The sequence below is a fragment of the Hippopotamus amphibius genome, chromosome 2, assembly GCF_030028045.1.
Source record: "Hippopotamus amphibius kiboko isolate mHipAmp2 chromosome 2, mHipAmp2.hap2, whole genome shotgun sequence".
In the NCBI taxonomy this organism is placed as follows: Eukaryota; Metazoa; Chordata; class Mammalia; order Artiodactyla; family Hippopotamidae; genus Hippopotamus; species Hippopotamus amphibius.
This window is the reverse complement of record NC_080187.1, coordinates 199,147,384-199,167,430: the sequence shown is the minus strand read 5'-3', so window position 1 is coordinate 199,167,430 and position 20,047 is coordinate 199,147,384. Positions and strand designations below refer to the sequence as shown.

Sequence of the window (20,047 nt, the reverse complement as noted above, 5' to 3'; positions counted from 1 at the left end):
CTGAAGGAAAATCAGAAAGGTTGCTCAATTTGTTTTGGGATATAAAATGCCAGTGAATATCTTTGTCTCTATGGAATACTACAAACTATTTTCTGACACCAACCTTGAAAAAAAATTAAACTTTTAAAAAATGGCCTCAGACTAGCAAAAAGCTTTAAGGCTGGGGCTTTTCATGTTAATTAAGTTAGCAGGAACTTTTTCTTTGTCACTTGATTCCCTTGCACATGGCCCTCATATATTTTCTGGAGAACTTGACTTTCACAGTTCTTATAGTTTTCTTTAACCCTTGCTCACCCTGGCTCCCATGTCCTCCCTTTAATCTGCAGCTACCCATTCAAATGGCTCTGTCCACACACAGTAACAGGTGTATAAACAGTTCTTTGTCTGAGCTCAGAGCCTGTGAGACTAGCCAGATAGGACCCTTGTTTAATTGTTCATCTCGTTAGCATACAGCTGACAGGCTGCTTCTATTGGGGGACTAGCAGGGGAAGGAAAAACCCTAAGGCCTGCTATGCTCTAAATTTCAATCATTATGAAGAGCTCCATTTCAGAGTAAAAGGCCCATTCCATTAAATGACATCATCTTGCATTCTGAATCTTTACAATCTACCTATGGCCTTTTTTTTGTGAGAGTATCCAACAAGGGACCTGTTTTCATTTAATTTGGCCAATGGCTTCAACACCCACAATGGAAAAATGTTAAATCTAATTAGTTGATGAATAAGAGGTCTTATGAATTAAGGGACAGACTGAAAAGTACTCAGTATGAATTCCTCTCTGATTCTGAATTCTATTCTAATAATTTGTTCAATTTGTACTATTCACTGAGTACTAATGATTTAAATTAATCACTATTAATCTACACACTGAATAAAGGATCTTTATGAACTGTATGTATTTTGTTTTACCCAAAAAGGGGTTTATGCTAAAACTTGGAACAATTCCACCTGTTATGGTTCCTTTTGACTAATATTTCCACAAATATATAACCTGTATGGTTTTCAAACTTAAAAACCTTGACATGTAAATAATTTTGAGTTTAAAAAGTGGTATCAAAGTCCTTTAAAAGCACTATAATGTGACCTGAATGAAAATTAAAAAAATTTAAGTTGCTCATTTAGGAAAAAATTGGTTAGAAGTAAAATACAGTTAAAAAATAAACTTCAGTTTAGCTGAAATCTACTCACACAATTTCTACTGTATACAAACCTATACTAATAAAATTAAGTACTGCCTAAATATAAGGTTAAAATGATTTCAAATTTACTCTGATATGTGACAAAAAGTGCTAAAATTCTGAATAAAATATTATTCTATTTGCCTGTTAGTCTTTAATAATTTAATCTTAAATTTTTAGAACTAGGAAAAATATAGTTTCTCTAATTGCTTTAGGATTTAGAAAACAGACAGGATTTATATTTTTAAATCATTATATAAGATAGCTTTAAGTTCTACAATTGAACACATTATTTGCTCTCATACAAGATATACATCTCCAACCACAGCTTAAACAACAAAAAAACCCAAGCAATACCAAAAAAAAAAAAAAAAAAAAAAAGACATGCCCAAGTTAAATTTCCTCAGGACTTATAACAAAGAAATCAAAAGACCTCCTGGACGTAACTTTATCCTGTATCATAAATAAGGAACTTTTTAAGATTTGCATCAAGTTTCCCTTAATACAAAAGCTTCTAATCTAATTTAATTTAGTTTGAAGTCAAAATCCCTGTCTAAACAATACTGAGTACTTTGTTAAAGATAAAAGTGCTATCATAGAGCTATCTCATCAGGCCTTGGTATTTTAGATATTACAGCCATAAATATGTGATGTATAATAACTTTATATTACTAAAACCTCTTTGTAATGTCTAAATGAAATTAACGAGTCTCATTCCTTTTCAGTTTTCCACCTAATAACATTATTTTTTTCCTGTCAGCAGTTTCTTCTAAGAGTTTAACACTAAATAAATGAGAGCAAAACTACAGTACATCCAATGCTGACATTTCAATAGTTCTAAAAACCCTGATTTTGTGCTTTAAAATTTAAATGATACATCAATCACATCCCAGTAATAGTGTCTGATAAAGCCTTAAGTTTTATATTTGCATTAGGAAACTATGGAGAAACTATCAAAGATATTGAAAGGGAGTAGGAAATTAAGTAAATGAAAACGTTAACCCTATTCAAAAGCAAATGTTAAAACTAGGGCAGGCTGGCTACACTAATTATATGAGAAGGAGTAGGAATTACCTACTTCCTAGTCTCTTTTTCTGATATAATAATCTTCAGGAAATTTAATTTTTGTGTATATTAGATAACTAAAATATGTTAAAAGCTTTCTGTGGTTGAAATCTCATTTACTCCTAACCTTTGATGCTAGATAAGTTTGTTTAGTTAAAAGAAACAACAAAGTTAAGTCTTTCGATACTGACTCCTATTAATATTTTTGACAGGTGGTAGTCTTATTACCTTTCTATGAAATATAAAAATCTTTATCTGGAATAACTAAAAAACAGTTATTATTTCATCTGTAAGACAAGAAGGTGGATCTACAAATCAGCACTATCAATGTAGATGATCTTACTGGCACAATGTTGTTACACCTGAAAATAATGTAAAGAAAGGTTCACAGCAACAAAGCTATTTCCTTGATCAAGGAGACCTATTTTGGTTAACCTGCCCATGTAGACTTTACACAACAAGTAATCTTGATAGCACTGAAGGCTGAGAGCAGAGCTCTCTGTATCATTTTTATCCTGCCAACTCTTATTCTTCTATTTCCAATGCATTCTGGCTCAACTCAAATATTCCAACTACTTCAACAGAACTCCCAACTTACTCATTAAAACAAAATAAGCAAAAAGTTATGTGTTCCAAGAAAAAGAACAAAAAAACAAACAAAACCTTGCTTACTCTCATTTCTTGCACTGGGAAGCTAATTTATGTTCTAAATCAGGGATTGGTAAAGTATGCCTGCGGGCCAAATCTGGTCCTGGATTTTTTTGTTTTTTACTAATAAAGGAGGTTTTTTTTTTTTTTTAAATAAATAAAGCTTTATTAAAACACAGCCACATCCATTTGTTTTCATAACAGCTATTGCTGCTTTCATGTTACCAAATCAGAGTTAGGTGGTTGTGACAGAGACCATATAGCACGCAAGGCTGAAAATATTTACTATCTGGCCCTTTACAGAAAAAGTATGCTGGCTCTTTCCTCAAATGCTAGGAGAGAAAGTAACATCATATCTAAAACTTGGAATTAGGATGGTGACCTCTAGTAAAAAATGCCCATGAGAACAAAAATCCATTACATCAAAAATTTTATTTAAATGTTCTGTGGAGTTCCTAGAATGGTATTTATGTTTAGTAGACTAGCTCTACTCTGCAGAAAAATAAATGGAATGATGAAAATTAAATATTTTTGAGAGAAGCAGACCTTTCAAATTCTAAATGGTGATACAGAACTGCTGATACTGTGGTTACTTTGTAATTGTGGCCATGTAATCTCCATTCTTAGGGGCCTAAAAAATATTAATTTATGTTAATACAGAGGAAAAATATATAAACTACCAGAAAGTTAAACAAGACAAAAAAAGAAAAGTGACTCCAGAATGTAAAATTGTGTCATTTCTTAGTCACAATCAGTTAGAATACATGGGGGTGAGATAACAAAAGCAGGAGATTAACTCTTGAAGATGGCTGGCAATAGTTACAAGATATCCCCCAAATCACACACCCTCCCAGGATATGAAAAGAGTTGATTCCATATAGGCAGGTAAAAGGATGTAAGCAAGGGTCCTGGCAGTACTGATGGAAGCTCTCATATATGAGTAACAGCCATCAGGATAACAGTTTTCCTCAACAACATGCCTAAGACTTAGCTGGGGCAGTCACTGGCTGACTATGATCTTTATTTCATTCCATCTTTTGGTTTTTCTGCTGAAACTGAGAACTGGGTACTCACAGCTAAAAACTTCATTTCAGAAGGATGGGAGTTGAATACTGACTCACCTGACATTGTCAGATTTTGTCAGTTAATAACTTTTGAGGGTAAGCCTGGCAGAAACATCTGCATCTCCATCTCCATTAGTGATTGTGTCTGGATGGGGTGAGTATAGTAGATGATGTCCAGCAGATTGTTCCCAGTTCTGTGTCCTCCAAGAAAGTTATAAAAACTGGAGGAAGACCTTGATAGACAAACTGAGCAATAGCTTGGGCTTAGTTGCTGCGGCACTGATGCTGCTTCTCAGACTAAGCCAGACTCACCTCATATTTCAGAACTCTTTTTTCTGGCTTACCTTGAATTTTTTTCCTTTTTAAAGAATATCTCTTGCAGCTCTGAAGTAGGCATCATATTCCTAGTGGATATAATGGAAGCTACTTTCTTAATTAAAAGCTTCAGGGCAATATCTAATGAAACAATTTTCCCCTCTATAAGTCCTTTTAAAAGGCACTAGGTTTTCACATGGCTTTGAAGGACTAGATTTTGAAAAATCCTTTTTCCAACTCATAGCCAAAGTTGGAAAAAACAACCTCCCAAAGACAGAAGTTTCATTTCATATAAATTCTACATTTATTTGGGAGGAGCCAGAGATATATCAGATACTGTAGCAGATAAACTGAAGAGCTATTAACAATGAAGAATTAAAAAATGATTAAGAGGTGAGGACTAAGAATTGCAAATATTGCAGCTGAGACATGCTTAGGATTCAAACACTGATTTTCAAGTCATTCTCCTAAAAGAGGATAAACAGTATTTCAGCAAAATAATAATTTATATTTACAACAAATGCTATCTTATACTGTTAAAATTATTTTATTACCACTAATAGTGATAACAATACTCCCTTATATTTCTACAAATTAAGTAATTTATAAATGTTTTCACATTTATTAGCTTAACAATAGCAACAAAAGTTAATTTAAATGAAGCCTGAATTTCAAGATCTTCTGATGTTAAAAAACAAAAAGAAAAAACTGGTTGTTAAGATATGTAGGCATCTAATGTCACCCATGTTGCTGAAAATACTGCTCTTAGGAACCCAGGCAGCCTTGTTTGATGTTTACTTCAGCAGCTCCAGAATGAATATAAAAGGCTGTCTGACATGTGAATGAGAAAATCTGGAACCAATCCTATTTTATAGAACACAAGACTTCAGCATTTGGGGCACCTAATTATTACGATGATAGGTGAGTTTTAGTCTTGATCACATAGCTTATAGCTAGAAATCTTTTTCATAGGAGAATACTTCACAGCATGCAATGAATCTTAAAAACCATGCCATAAACATGCAAACACATGGTTTCAGTTACATAGCAGGTTCAAAAAGAGCTTCATTTCTTTAAAACATATTTTGTATAAAAAATAATGTAAGACATTCAACGCAGAATTTTTGATGTGCGTGGCTGCAGAATTTTACTTTTTTCCTCCTTTAAAGAGCTACTGTGTGTGTGTGTGTTTTTTTAAAGGGATTGAACGGTTTTTTTTTTTTCTCTTCAGGGATTAATCTAAAATTGTTTCCTCTCATTGTCACTTAAATTTCAGCCATTCTCAAATCTACCCCACATTTTTTCTTCATTTGGGAATAATGCTTAAATTTGGACATATACAAATAATATTACATTTGTTCTGCTATTGAAGGCTGGCTCCGTATTATAATAAACAGCTTCTCTAGATGAGAGAACCCTTGAAATTCAGTCTTGCTTTATTGCTTTCGCTATTAAGACTTTCTACACACTGTTTCAAGGCAAAAACTGTCTGCCAATTATTACATATCTGGAAAAAAAATTCAAGTTTAAGCTAAAATGATCTCTGTAGAAATTTCTGCTTTTTGCACATGATCATAGTAGGATTTTAAGGGCCAATACTCAGTCAAAGACCCTGCCCAAGACAGTAAAAGAAATTCTTAAAAGCCACTCTACCTTTCTTACAAAAAGGACCCTCTCCCTGAAAGATATTATGAAAAACATTTAGGACAAAAGGCTTTAGGGTTTATTTCAAAAAGTATGAGCACTATTTTACCATTGAAGCAGATCGACTGCTTGTAACAAGGCTTGATCCACCATAGTTTGAATTGAGGCTTCCAATTTGTGCATTATGGGATGGTCCCAATAAACTGTGTATATCACTGTGACCAGCAGGCAAACTGGTGGAAGGTCCCACAGCATGATTCCGCAGCACATGGATGGCATCATCCAGTCTGTCCAAACGATCCTCCATTCGAGATTGCTGCAGGGATTGGAAAAAAGACATGGAGGTTACCGCTGTTATCTGTTAAATGCATTAAACTGCTATGTTTCCTACTTTGGGATATAGGGAAGACAGCAAGTGAGTATGCAATATGAAGTAGCTTCAAAAGAAACTACCTTACTACAAATCAACAATCAAGGAAAGGATATTTGTAGACTATGCTAAATTAACAAAGCTTCAGAAGCAAATCATGGCTTCATAAAATCTATTTACCAATCTAGCATGAGGTTATTTTTTTTTGGGTTCTACAAAAGCTGAAGGCTACTCTGCTGTGTCTGATACTCAATTATCATTGATAAGAAAGATAACCTGTACTTTAACACTGATCTCTGAAATGAGGGCAATTTGGGGAAGGGCCCTCAAATCCATCAAATTTAAGTTGTAATTTTGTTTTAAGTGAATATTTAATACCTGTCTGAAATGGTGACCACATCCAAATGTGCTCTTTCACAAAACTGATGAAATGATATTGTCTGTCTGTGAATATACACATGCCCCATACACAAACATATTAGAATTTAAAAAAAACAAAGCACATGCCAGTAGAGCTCTTTTAAAAAGAATCATACTCAACAGCATAAGAGAACAAGAACCTACTCTTACATATTGTTACAAAAATGAAAATAGTCACTGATTTTAAAAGACTCTGGAGTCCGTACAGGCTTGATGATTTTAAATGGATAATAGGAAGTATAATTAATTGAAACACAAAAAAAGGCACCATCTAAAAGAAATAGTACCTCACAGACATCCTTTAAGAAGGACATTGCATCTTGCAAATGCTCGTGAAGTTGCTGCTCAACTCGATTTTTCTGGCAAAGTCAAGACAGAACAGGAGGCAAAGCACAGGTTAAGATTAACTCCAAAAGAGATGAGGAAATAGCTGATGTGCATGTCAGCATAACATGTTAGTAAAGTTAACGCGGAGACCTGCAAGATCTACTTGTATTAAGGTATGAGAAGGCTGGGATTTAACAGCAAAGTTATAAGGTTAGCATCTAAATAGCACACATTGCTTACATTTGCTTATATGTGAGAAGAAAACTTTCCTTTAATTTAAAATGTTCTGTTAGTCACAGAAAAAGAACTTTTCTATTTGCAACCTGGAATTACTGAATGATAGCATGACTTAGCATTCCATCAAGTCATCCTTATTTTGTTTTTATAATGCTTCGTAATTCTGTGGTAAGCATAGAAAGGCAACAGTAGTTAACATCCTACCACAAATTCTTCACGCTCAATACCTAGACAGGCTCCTTTATTCTACTGCCTTTTTTGTCAACGTTTTTGCTTGTACATTCTTTTTAAAAAAGAAAACATGGAAAACAACGCTCTTCATGATAAAAATAATTGATGTGTTACATTTAAAAATTTTAACAGAAATGTAATAAACTGTACACAGTATCATCATATGAGAAAGTAAAATGTAACCATTTTGCATTGCTGGACTAATTTTCTCTTACTTGGTCTGTGTTTTTTTTTTTTAAATTTCCTTTACATGTAAACATAAAATTAAACTCCAGACCTGTCAAAGAAACAAAATCCCATAACACTATTTTAATACCAGCTGTCCTGAGACCAGAAGCCTGATGTCCCAAAGAACAGATGGCAAAAGGCACACCCAATGTGTCTTATATTGTTCAACTAAATCAGGCCATTTGTTAGCAAAGAATTCATGTGTAATGCTATCCTACTGTTTTTTCATTGTTACTCAAGATTTTCTGAAAAACAAAACAAAACAAAACAAAAACAAAAAACGAACTCACACTATTAGATAAAAGCGACCACGTATGTTTCTCAGAGGCTCTTACCAGGGAGTGGAGTGAGTTTTCATAGCTTGGGGATGAAGGAGCTTGCCCTCCAGGTCTGGGCCACTGACTGGTACCTGTTAAAACAAAACCCAAAAGCACCCACACACCTTGGTTAACTCAGTGATCTTGATAATGTTCTGAAGGAAAGGGTAAAGATATACTGTAAGTGTGAAAACTTTTGTTCAGTCTTCAGCATGGTATTGGCTACTGATAAGCTCAACACATTAAACTTCTTTTTTCACTATTAATATAACAGTGTAGGGAGATGAGGAAAAAAAGTATGCTTTAAAATGTAACTACATTTATGTTTGCATGTTCTTCACACTTTGTTCACATGCACATATATCTTGAGACAATGTACTTAAAATATACATAAAAATTTTGTCCCTCCCCCGTATTTTTACAGTCTTTATGCTATTAATGACTTACATTAATAGTCGCCTGATTCTCTACATCATAATTTGCTTAACCACCATTACCTCATTGTTGGACATTTTTGTTGCCTTCATTTGGCTATTATGAATAGTAATTAAATATCACTATATTATGAATGGTAAATATTATTGTGATTTTTCTTCGGGGGACTATGTCTAACGATAAATAGTATTTCTAAGTTAAAAGGTATGAACATATTTATGATCCTTCATTTGTAAGGCCCAAACTGCTTTCTAAAGGGTCATATTAACTTGTGCCTTTAGTAATGCACAAATGCACCAATTTCAAATGACTGCGAATACATTTAGGATTATCTGCTAAAAATTTTCCCAATATAATTTACACCAAAACATTTTATTTAATTTGGAAAATATTATCATGAAAATTCTGTTAAATGTTGTTTACTCTTCAACTTTAGAAAAGTAGCAATAGAATAAAAAAAAGTAGAAAAAGGATACAAGTTCTGAATAGAAAGAATAAAAGGGAAAAAAGAAAACAATAAAAAAATGGATTAATTCATTCATGTGTTGGGGAGAATGCACTATTTTAAAATAGATTTAAATAGTTTCAAAATAGCCAAAATAGCTTTAAAAAGAAAAGACTAAACAACTGATTGAAAATCTTCATTATTTTATGACTGTGTACTTGAAAATAAGTTATGCATAGAAAATAATGAAGACTATTCAATTAAATATATAGTATTGTTCTTAACAAAAGCTTCAGTGACAAACTGAATTATCAATATATTAGAAATATGAAGTTGGAGAAGTTGAAGTTTTAACTTAATTTGTCTTATTTACTGCTAAATGAAATTTTAAACTATGTTCCACCAGAGTTTGTTGTTGCAGGTTAGTTTGCCATTTAGGAAACTAAAAACTTATGCTAAATTGGAACTGTTAAAATTCACTTTAGCTGAATAACCTAGTAATTGTATTCCTATTAATCACCTACATTTTGTAAGCTGAAAAGTTGGATATATAGATTCTTAATGATCTGATTATATTTCACAATTATATGAATACTGTTTTATTTACTTGTAAGCAAATTACAAATTATTCTGAGTACCATTAAAGGCTTCCTGCTAGACACACAAATGTAATCATAACTACACAAATTATGGACAATATAAAATTGCTCACTGAAACAGAAGCTTGTGGGCTAATTTTATAATTAGCAAGTAGAATTTAGCAACCAGAAAGGTCCAGTAACTGACTACATGAAGAATTCATATAAAAACAACCAGCTAACACTTTACCACTGATTTCAGTGCATCAGTGCTTTCCAAAACTGATGTAGAATTGTGAATTTTTATGTGGATAAGAGGTTAATCACAATCTATTTTGAAAAAGACATGAAATAATTTTCAAAAGAGTTTCCCTTAATGTTTACAATATTTTATTTTCAATCATTTTGCTCCATGTTCCCCAACACCTTTGGGTGATCAGCCTGTGACAGGAGGCTCATCATAAAATTACTTAATTTGTGTGGATTATTAACACAAGTTTTATATTTAAACACCTCAGAACTGTTAGCACACATCTGCTTTGCAAAACAGGCAATTTTTGTGGTTCTTCACTAGCTTAGTGTTGAGGAAAGAGATGTGTGCACAGAGTTACTCAGGTAAGAAATCACCTATATTCACTATTTTTTGATAGTGACATAAAGTAAATAACTATGCTAAGGTCTGTCTTCAAAATGTAATTTCTTAAACTGGAAAAATATACATCTACTCAAACCTATTTTGTTTTTACTGTAGATTGAGCTGCCCCACTTGATTAGAATAGAATACTGACAAGGTTAAATCACTGGTATCTGTACTTCATGCAAATGCCAAGTTGTATTTCATGGACCTAGCTCCTTAAACCCCACTTAAACATTTCAGAAATCCATGCTATTGGTCACAAAGGGGACGGCTGGATAGTAAGACAGAGTTAGTTGAACAGAAGTCAATCCTATGGCTGGTAAAGCTCAAAAAAGGGCACAGAAGTTTAGTGGATACTGGGAATCAGTGGACCTGCATTCTGGTTGATCGATACTATCAATTAATTTTGAGACCCGACCATAAAATAGGCACTCATAGTTTTTTGTTTTTAATCTGCCTTTACGAGGCCAACGAGGTAAAAGATATGAACGCACTCGGTGAGCCTAAAGGTCTTTCTGATCATGAGACATTATTATTTCCTCCTGATGATAGATCTATTATGTAATCAATGAAGAAAAAAGATACATAGACTTTTGTAATTCTGGCCCACTGATGGCTTATTAGCTATGGATGAGAACTTTGGGGTTGTGAATGGAATTCAAGGTCTTCGATAGAGACCATAATGCTATAGAATACCTCTGAAACTAGACAGATCTGCATCTTTGTCTTTTTACAAATCTAGTGCATGAATAAAATATACAGATTACTTTATAACCATACTGGCATCTTTATCTCTAGCTCATAATCACCAACTGCAGCATTATTACACAAATATGGAAAAACAAAAGTACAAAGGCTAAAAACCTAAGAGGCTTCCCAGAGAATAGGTTATTTCCCTCTTCCTTCCCTGTCACCTGATATCTGGTGGTAGACATATTCAGAGAATTTGGGCTTATACTAGATAAGGGCAAGCTTTCAACTATACAGTTAACAATTTTTGTAACTGCCCTGAACTTTTTAGTGACCACCCTCAAAAGCTAGTGGTTATTCAAGGATTAAAATAAACCTATTTGATATTAAAATTTATCAACTATTTCCAGAAAACAAGTTAGCTGATAAAGATAAGAAAATCGAATTATTTGCCTAGAAAATCTGGAAAGGCTTTCTTTGATCACTAAATCTAAAGTTCACCCAGTGTTTCTGATCTGTTCTCACTGAGTGGAATTCAGTAATGTGCCCACCTAATAAAACTGGTTAATAAATTTAGAGAATAGATAACATCATTTTGTGTGGCTGAGAGAAATTCTTAGGACTATTTACCATGCATTTTCTTATTTTGTTAGCTGTTTCCCTTAGTAATCTCACCCGAAAACTCAAACTTTCATGAGATACCCCATGCTTGGAAAAGGCTGAATAATCCTAAATGTAACATTGAATGCTTTGCTTTCCACAATCTGGCCCCAGCCAACCTTTCCATCTGAGTGCTTCACACTTCCATATGTGAAGCGTTCATAATCAGCCATCTCAACGACTCTGGATGAATAGCTCATGCACTTTCTTACATCCTGATCTTTGTCACACTCTCTTCTTTCATACTCAGAAAGTTCCTTCTCCTTTATACTCTCTTCATGAAGTATATCTGGAGAAGTGTAGTTTAGAGTACATTCTGATGCTTCTATTTTCACATGTTTATCTCTTATTTTCTCAACTAAATCAAAAAATTGCTGAAGTCAGGTAACTGCTTTAACACCAGGTACACTGACAGATGGTAAAAATAAATATCTCATTGATGAAATCAGCCCAAACTGAGAAATCCTTTCTCCCCTATCTCCCCCCCACTCTCTCCCTATTTTTATTGTGGATGTTCTGAAGACTGCTATTGAGTACTGCAATTATTAAACTTTTATTCACTGATATTCCAGAAGGAGGTAAAGAAAGGCAAAGAATGGTTTTGTTTGTCTGCTTTCCAAGTTCCCTCAGTAAACACATTCTCTTAACTCAAATATTCATGTCTTTCTTCAAATGACAACTGTATTAGACACAGCCATACTTCTCTTCTACTTTGCTGCTAGAGCCCAGATTTTGTTCAGAAGCGGGGTGTGTGTGCCTATCCTTTCCTACTGTGAACCAGGAAAAAATAATTCTATTCTTAGCTCTTTGGATAAATCGTAATGACTAAGACCAACATGGTGGTCCCATTTCTGTTGAGTAACTGTAGGCCCAGTGCTGGTCAATTAATCATGAGGGAAAACCGGTTGAAGAGGCTTCTGGAAAAAGGTTCTTAGAAGACAGATAACAGATGATCCTTTTTCTTACAGGAGACATAGTTACGTCCATATGTGATATCTTCAACTGCTGTCTTGCTACCAGCCTAAGAAAGAACTGCAAAGAAACAGAGCAGGAGCCCTGACTGGTCCAGGAACCTGCCCTGCTACAGGCTTTATAAAAAATATCCTAAATCCCCTTATTATTTAAGCCAGTCCAAACAAGAGTTTCTCTTCCTTTCAGCCTAAAGTATCCTAACTAAAACAACATCATCCTCTCAGAAGCTTCTTTCTCATAAGCATTTTCTATGCAGGAATGTATGTTCTTAGTCTGAAAAGTTCCCAAGGAAAATGAGCAGGATTTAAACAAGAATGATGACTGCCTTAGAAACTGCCTATGTTTCTTTGCACCTGTATAACTGTTCTTACAAGGTCTGTGCTGAGTTTGACTGATGCTCAGGCGTAAGGAATAGGACAAGTGTAGAGCGCACATAAGGAGAGGACTTTTTACTCTAGATGATAGAGATGCACCTATATAAAAGCAGTCTTTGATCTGTCATTTCAACAGGAGTATATGAAAATATTTTTGAGTATGACTGCTGAATTGAAAAAAGAAGTCTATTAATACCTTCATTACACAATTCAACATTTCACAGATTTTCATTAATCAGCTGAATTAAAGGTAGAAAGAGGATATCATCCATTAAACATCAAATAAAAATGGAGGAGGAAATGTGAGATTTTACTGCGGACCATTATTTTTTGAAAAACGTCTAAGTTTCCGATTCTTCATTTTACTGATGTCCCTTCATAGATGCTGAGCTCCTCTGCTGCCTGCCTTCCCAACCAGTGTTAATGAAAACCAAAGGACACTTTTATAGCTATCTTACTAGGCAGAGGAAAAGAGGCAGGGGGAACATAGAGTAAGGGCCAACACAGCTACCTGAAATGAGGAAGTGAAATAGGCTGTGGCAAAAATGACACTGATAATTTCAGTAAAATCTGCCAAGAGGGTGAGTGTGGTTAAAGTTACATCATTCTTCCTGTAATTTCATCCCTCTGTTAAACAACAACTTTAAGTCAATGGGTCTTTCATAGTCCAGTCTATGTGGGGAACAGCTGTTCAACTTTTACTAGACAGCTGAAGCCACAGTGTCTGAGAAAGTGGCAGAACCCACTAATAGCTGAAAGCAGCTGCCAGCAGTTCATCATTTCCACACTGGAATGCTTCTCAGCAGAGTCACAAGGCTAAATCACAGAGCACAGGTGATAGCCAGGGCCCTGATACACCAGAGCCCTGATTTTCAGAAACCCTGAACAATGCAAAAAGGCTTAACAGCAACAACAACAACGCCACATGGATTAACCAGTGACTTGATCAGGAATAGAGAATCATTTCTGAGGTCAACTGTTGGAGGAAAATGGCAATTTTTACCCAGTTGTCTAATGTTTTTTCCTTAGAACCAATACATTTCTTTTTCAGCATGGTCTTTCTCCAAACACTCTTCAGGAAAATATACTCCAAGTTTTATAGTTTAACAGATCCAAGCATTTTTCTGTAATTTTATTTATTCCTAATAAATCAAAAAAATCTTATTTACAATAATAACAACTGTATCTCAACAAATTTATACTGTAGGATAGTATCTGGAACTTGTTAAAGCTACTGTAAAAACAACCAACCAAGAACAAAAAAGAAAAACAGGAAAAAAGCAATGCAAATCTGAACACATTTAACTCCACTAACAATATTCATCCACATTCATAAAGAGTTTTCTTTAACAAAAAAAACTACATTATCCCCAAGAATTTATATATATATGAAATAATAACTTAGTGGACTTAAAGACAAACTAGCGCAGTTTTTCCTTTGAGTTTTATATGTGGTACACGGAAAATGCAGAGAATAAGGATGAAAAAAGTTACATGAACCTCTAAATAGGTTATTTTATTTTCTATGCCAGTTTATCCAAGTTTTTGATTTATCTCCTTTTCTATATTTTACCTTCATTCTAATTGCCTAGTCTTATTTCTTACCCTATGGTAATAATTGTTCTTAGAAATTATCACAAATTATTTTAAGAATCAGAGAGGATATGAACAAATAATCCAAATAGCAAATATTTCAATAGTCTCCAAAATGAACTCAGGAGAAGGCTCTGTTTACATACTTTCTCAAGATAGAAATGACTTTTTTTTGCCAATTTTTACTGTATTTTATTGAAAAATAAACTTCAAATACTTCCAAGTAGCCCCACACATGTTATCAAGTAGTTAGATAAAACAAAAGCCTACCTGTGAGAGGTGAGGGTGATCCAACTGGTGTTGATGGATTTGACGGAAAACTACTGCTGGTATGGTCAGGAGAATAAATCTAACCAGAAAACAAAAGATATACACATACTGATATGTGACAAAAGCAAAAATATAAATCCATTTGCAAAGAGTTATTTTTATAATCTAAGCTGCCACTCTTAAGACTCAGAGTGAAAAACTGTATAATAATTTTAGGATTATTCCATTACATAAAGGCTACAGAAGTCTCAGTTTTAAAACTAGGATTAAAAAGTATCACATATAGTCTAATATGAGAGGAATAAATAGATCATACCTATTTCTTCATTATCCTAGTTGAAAATAATTTAAATTTCTAATTACTAGAACAAAAAAGAGAAGTGACCATAAAGTCACCAAGTCTGATAAAACAATCTGTCTAGAATATACCATATAATAAATATTATCCATCAAAAATAATCTTAGGAAACCATTATCTTTTGATGAGAACAGTCCTTAAAAATAGTTTTAAAAGACAAAGTAATTTTTAAAAACAGTTTGATTACATTTTTGCCACATTTAGCTCCTAATGATGTGTGACCGTTGTAAAAAAATTAAACTTGCTTTCAAAGTATATTTTGTCACCCTTAAAGAAAGTGAAAAAACCCTGAAAGTTCTTAAAAAATGTTCCCAAAATAATCTGTGGACTTTACTTCCTAATAGGATAACATATCTGGATGCATACATTTTGGTATTTTGGATAAAGGTTTTGATGCAATACTTTATTTCATACTGCTAAAAATAATAGTGACAAAAATTCATTCAAGTTTACATAATTAACCATTAAACATTTAAAAAGTCTCCTTCTTAGAAAAATACAATCTTCTAAGACTGAACCAGGAAGAAATAGAAACTATGAACAGACCAATCACAAGTACGGAAATTGAGGCAGTGATTAAAAATCTCCCAACAAACAAAAGCCCAGGGCCAGATGGATTCACGGGCAAATTCTATCAAACTTTTAGAGAAGAGCGAACACCTATCCTTCTCAAACTCTTCCAAAATATAGCAGAAGGAGGAACACTCTCAAACTCATTCTACGAGGCCACCATCACCCTGATACCAAAACCAGGCAAAGATGTCACAAAAAAATAACATTACACACCAATATCGCTGATGAATATAGATGCAAAAATCCTCAACAAAATACTAGCTAACAGACTCCAACAGCACATTAAAAAGATCACACACCATGATCAAGTGGGGTTTATCCCTGGGATGCAAGGATTCTTCAATGTACGCAAATCAATCAACGTGATACATCATATCAACAACTTGAAGGATAAAAACCATATGATCATCTCAATAGATGCAGAAAAAGCTTTTGACAAAATTCAGCATCCATTTATAATAAAAGCTCTACAGAAAATGGGCATACAAGGAAATTACCTTAACATAATAAAAGCCATATATAAGAAACCAAAAGCCAACATCGTTCTAAATGGGGAAAAACTGAAAGAATTCCCTCTAAGAACAGGAACAAGACAAGGGTGACCACTCTCACCATTATTATTCAACATAGTTTTGGAAGTTTTAGCCACAGCAATCAGAGAAGAAAATGAAATAAAAGGAATCCAAATTGGAAAAGAAGAAGTAAAATTGTCACTCTTTGCAGATGACATGATATTATACATAGAAAACCCTAAAGACTCTACCAGAAAACTGCTAGCACTCATTGATGAGTTTAGTAAAGTAGCAGGATACAAAATTAATGCACAGAAATCTCTTGCATTCCTATACACTAACGATGGAAGAGCAGAAAGAGAAATTAAGGCAACTCTCCCATTCACCATTGCAACAAAAAGAATAAAATACCTAGGAATAAACCTGCCTAAGGAGACAAAAGATCTGTATGCAGAAAACTTTAAGACACTGATGAAAGAAATCAAAGATGACACAAACAGATGGAGGGACATATCATGTTCCTGGATTGGAAGAATCAACATAGTGAAAATGACTGTACTACCCAAAGCTACTTACAGATTCAATGCAATCCCTATCAAATTACCAATGGCATTTTTCACAGAACTAGAACAAGAAATCTTACAATTTGTATGGAAATGCAAACGACCCCGAATAGCCAAAGCAATCTTGAGAAGGAAAGATGGAGTTGGTGGAATCAGGCTTCCTGACTTCAAACTATACTACAAGGCCATAGTGATCAAGACAGCATGGTACTGGCACAAAAACAGAAAGGAAGATCAATGGAATAGAACAGAGAACTCACAAGTAAGCCCAAACACATATGGGCACTTTATCTTTGACAAAGGAGGCACGAATATACAATGGAAAAAAGACAGCCTCTTCAGTAAGTGGTGCTGGGAAAATTGGACAACATGTAAAAGAATGAAATTAGAACACTTCCTAACACCATACACAAAAATAAACTCCAAATCAATGAAAGACCTACATGTAAGGCCAGACACTATAAAACTCCTAGAGGAAAACATAGGCAGAACACTCTATGACATCCATCAAAGCAAGATCCTTTTTGACCCACCTCCTAGAATCATGGATATAAAATCAAGAATAAACAAATGGGATCTAATGAAACTTAAAAGCTTTTGCACAGCAAAAGAAACCATAAACAAGAAGGCAGCACTCAGAATGGGAAAAAATACTTGCCAACGAAACAATGGACAAAGGATTAACCTCCAAAATATACAAACAGCTCATGCAGCTTAATACCAAAAAAGCAAATAACCCAATCCACAAACGGGTGGAAGACCTAAATAGACATTTCTTCAAAGACATACAGATGGCCAACAAACACATGAAAAGATGCTCAACATCACTAATCATCAGAGAAATGCAAGTCAAAGCCACAATGAGGTATCACCTCACACCGATCAGAACGGCCATCAGCAAAAAATCTGGAAACAACAAATGTTGGAGAGGGTGTGGAGAAAAGGGAACTCTCCTGCACTGTTGGTGGGAATGTAAGTTGGTACAGCCACTATGGATAACAGTTTGGAGGTTCCTTAAAAAACTACAAATAGAACTACCATATGATCCAGTAATCCCACTCCTGGGCATATACCCAAAGAAAACCATAATCCTCCAAAAAACATGTACCATAATGTTTATTGCAGCACTATTTACAATAGCCAGGAAATAGAAGCAACTGAAATGCCCATCAGCAAATGAATGGATAAAGAAGATATGGCATATATATACAATGGAATATTACTCAGCTATAAAAAGGAATGAGATGGAGCTATATGTAATGAGGTGGATAGACCTACAGTCTGTCACACAGAGTGAAGTAAGTCAGAAAGAGAAAGACAAATATTGTATGCTAACTCATATATACGGAATCTAAAAATGGTACTGATGAACTCAGTGACAAGACAAGAACAAAGACACAGATGCAGAGAATGGACTGGATAACTCGAGGTGTGGGGGAGCGGGAGATGAAGGGGAAGCTGAGACGAAGTGAGAGAGTAGCATAGACATATATATACTACCAACTGTAAAATAGATAGCCAGTGGGAAGTTGCTGTATAACAATGGGAGTTCAACTCAAGGATGGATGATGCCTTAGAGGACTGGGATGGGGAGGGTGGGGGGGAGTCGAGGGAGGGAGGGAATACAGGGACATGTATATAAATACAGATGATTGAACTTGGTGTACCTCAAAAACTGGTACAAGAGTGTAATGCAAGTATATATATTCCAATAAAAAAAAAAGTCTCCTTAATCCACACACCAGCAGTTCCTACGAGCTCTTCTCTAGAACAATCCCATTCCTATAACAGGCATCATAAATCATCTTCGCATCTCAGCACTTACAGCAGACAAATCAACTTATCTGGAGAAACTGTGGTCAAATATTTTAAAAAGGAAAACTACGTTTGGGTGCAAAGTGTCATCGAACCGAAATAATCTTGCTCTGAGTAAGTTTAGAGATCTAATAAATTTAAAGAGGCCCAAATTATGGCATATAAGGGGTCTCAGCACTGGTTTTATTTTTATTTTTTTCCCCAGATCTCTATTGGAGTATAACTGCTTTACACTGTTGTGCTACTTTCCGCTGTACAACAAAGTGAATCAGCTGTATTTATACATATATCTCCATATCCCTCCCTCCCACCCTCCCTATCCCACCCTTCTAGGTCATCACCAATCATCAAGTTGATTTCCCTGTGTTAGGCATTTGCTTTCTACTAGCCATCTATTTTACATTTGGTAGTGTATATATGTCAATGCTATTCTTTCACTTTGTCCCAGCTTCCCGACCCACTCCCCAATCCTCAAGTCTGTTCCCTACATCTGCGTCTTTATTCTTCCCCTGCCACTGAATTCATCAGTACCATTTTTTTAGATTCCATATATATACATTAGCATATGGTATTTGTTTTTCTCTTTCTGGCTCATTTCACTCTGTATGACAGACTCTAGGTACATCCACCTCACTACAAATAACTCAATTTCATTCCTTTTTATGGCTGAGTAATATTCCATTGTATATATATATATATATATATATGCCACATCTTTATCCATTCATCTGTTGATAGACATTTAGGTTGTAAATAGTGCTGGCTATTGTAAATAGTGCTGCAATGAACACTGGGGTGCATATAAAAAAATCTTTTTGAATTATGATTTCCTCATGATATATGCCCAGTAGTGAGATTGCTGGGTCAAACGCTAGTTCTATTTTAAGTTTTTTAAGGAATTTCCATACTATTTTCCATAGTGGCTGTATCACATTACACTCCCATCAACAGCGCAGGAGGGTTCCCTTTTCTCCACAACCTCTCTAGCATTTATTGTTCCCAGATTTTTTGATGATGGCCATTCTGACTGGTGTGAGGTGATACCTCATTGTGGTTTTGATTTGCATTTCTCTAATGATTAGTGATGCTGAGCATCTTTTCATGTGTTTGTTGGCCATCTGTATGTCTTCTTTGCAGAAATGTCTATTTAGGTCTTCAGCCCATTTTTGGATTGGGTTGTTTGTTTTTTTTTTGATACTGAGCTGCATGAGATGCTTGTATATTCTGGAGATTAATCTTGTTAGTTGTTTCGTTTGCAAATATTTTCTCCCATTCTGAGGGTTGTCTTTTCGTCTTATTTATGGTTTCCTTTGCTGTCAGTACTGGTTTTAAAGACAGTTAATACGTTGAAAAAGTCAGATACTGGGACAGGCTCATGTGAAACAAAATTCCACAGGTCATAATCATCAAACATTAACAGCCTTCAATTTTCTTTCTTTTTTTTTAAAAAAAGGAGATAGCACCAATTAAATTGTAAGCATCAACTACAAATGAATATATCCATACTAACTTGTATTATGTTGCTAAAT

General features: G+C 34.5%; 1 protein-coding gene across 13 annotated transcripts in view; it reads right to left on the bottom strand.

Annotated features, from left to right (window-relative positions):
- Positions 1-20,047, bottom strand: part of TCF12 (transcription factor 12) — a 375,921-nt gene that overhangs the window by 19,826 nt on the left and 336,048 nt on the right. For 12 of the 13 annotated variants that reach the window (XM_057722459.1, XM_057722462.1, XM_057722457.1 and 9 more), the window contains 3 exons: positions 14,698-14,776; positions 8,062-8,135; positions 6,023-6,229 (listed from right to left, as the gene is read on the bottom strand). In XM_057722459.1, coding sequence (XP_057578442.1) covers positions 6,023-6,229; positions 8,062-8,135; positions 14,698-14,776 — 360 coding nt within the window. Of the gene's footprint in view, positions 1-6,022; positions 6,230-6,990; positions 7,063-8,061; positions 8,136-14,697; positions 14,777-20,047 lie in introns of all 13 variants that reach the window. The other variant, XM_057722469.1, reaches the window with a different exon arrangement.